Source organism: Triticum dicoccoides, chromosome 2B (genome assembly GCF_002162155.2).
Source record: "Triticum dicoccoides isolate Atlit2015 ecotype Zavitan chromosome 2B, WEW_v2.0, whole genome shotgun sequence".
Lineage (NCBI taxonomy): Eukaryota > Viridiplantae > Streptophyta > Magnoliopsida > Poales > Poaceae > Triticum > Triticum dicoccoides.
The window spans coordinates 676,429,506-676,431,238 of record NC_041383.1 but is presented as its reverse complement, the minus strand read 5'-3'; the positions used below and the strand labels follow the sequence as shown (position 1 = coordinate 676,431,238).

The 1,733-nt window shown below is 44.1% G+C and overlaps 1 protein-coding gene across 1 annotated transcript in view; it reads right to left on the bottom strand.

The window, feature by feature from the left end:
* Positions 1-1,155: 1,155 nt before the first annotated feature.
* Positions 1,156-1,733, bottom strand: part of LOC119368286 (E3 ubiquitin-protein ligase RNF14-like) — a 3,804-nt gene continuing 3,226 nt past the window's right edge. Inside the window, exons 6-7 of the mRNA XM_037633584.1 lie at positions 1,560-1,704; positions 1,156-1,407 (exon numbers count right to left, since the gene is read on the bottom strand). Coding sequence (XP_037489481.1) covers positions 1,273-1,407; positions 1,560-1,704 — 280 coding nt within the window. The 3' untranslated portion in view covers positions 1,156-1,272. The remainder of the gene's footprint in view (positions 1,408-1,559; positions 1,705-1,733) is intronic.

Genomic DNA, 1,733 nt, shown 5'->3' with positions numbered 1-1,733 from the left:
AACGACTACCTGGACGATTGATCTTTTAGCATTATCGTTGGCCGACGCATAGCTTTCGCTGTTTGGTAATGACATACCTTCAAAGCCATTTCGACTGACAACAGACATGATGTAGAATATTTTTCTTATTGGGAAATGCTCTGCATCAACTGGCTGGTTTTCTCTTGGGCATTTTCCATCTCGAGCATGCAACACGTGTCATGAGACGTTGCACACCACCTTTCCCTACTCTCCTTCCGTCGGATCTAGCATCTTCTCCCTTGTTCTTCTCACCTCTCTCTCCCCCGGGATGCCCAAGAATAGCCTCCCTCCAATCTCCTTTTCAAAAGCTCCACGGCCCAAGCTCCAGCCATGGTGCCGCAACCTCAGATCCCCTCCAGTAGACCGATACCCTCTATGTTGCGAGTTGAGGGAGACGACCTTTGCGTAGAGAGCGCAACCACCTGCCGCTGCAAGATTAGGGCACAGATGCAAAGCTGCAAGGATGGGGCATGCTTGTCGTGCACTATTGTAAGCCAAATGTAATCCCGGAGGCGAGGCAGCGAAGGAAGAGGAGAGAAGACAGGCGCGGCTAGGGATCTGCTGCTGAGACGAGTTTCTGCAACAAAGATGGAGTTGCAAACGGCGACAACAACGACGAATGTGTTGTTGTGACATAATCTTCCATTGAAAAAAAAACCCGCAACATCATCCTTGTTGCATAAGTCCTTCTGCAAAATCATCTATGTTGCGAATAGGTGAAGACGAAAAAAATACAACCTCTGATCTAAATGTTTCTGTAACAAGAGCTCTGTTGCAAAGGGTTACATAACATTGCCTTTGTTATTGGAAGCTTCTTTCACATACGAATTTGATGGTATGCTTTGTGTAAGTTGCATGTCATATATTATTGCTCTAACATTTGGTCAAAGTTAGCCTCAAAAACGCATTAGGCTCTATATAAATGGAAGGAAGGAGTACAAATCATTGTTCGTATGGAATTTATAACGAGCATACGTTGGCTGGTTAGCTCCACCTCTTGCGAGGCAAGTTCCCCATATCATCTGGTCGATGCGCATGCAATGTGAATTGTCTCACGTTCAGAAGGATTGTGATAATTTCGTTAGTGTAAGCAGATTCCGCCTATTTCAATCATTTTGCTAACTGACCCTTTTCCCCATATTGCACACATTTTTATGATAAAATTACACAGTTCACCATAGCTTTGGTTCAGTAATCGCAAACTCGACCCAAAGTTGAAAGAAATGTGACGGTGAGAATACATATGTAATGCTAGAATTTATCAAGCCCCAGGCACTCAATCGATCCCCAATGCTCGCTCTTCATCCTCTTATTATCGACCACCCGTTTGCACAGTTGACAATAGCTGGCTCGGCACGCCCAACAAAATAAATATTTCTCGTCATCCTGGATGCATAAACACATATATGACCATCAATTAATCGGTTAGGAGTATAGAGTGGAAAATTGGATTCGTCACACAGCGCGATTCCAGTGAGATGGACTGAATTCTCGTCCATTCATTCGTTGATGTATGTAGATTCAAATGGTAGGTTTACCTTGAAATTTTTCTCACCGCATTTCGGGCATCTTAAGATGCCACCTAATGGCTTCTGCTGGGCTCGAATCTGGTTTCCTATTTGTATTTGGTCCATTTCTCTCTCCCATTCTGCAATATCCCTAGCCTCAAAGAGCTTGCAATCCCTGCAATGTATACATGCACAAAGAGGTAA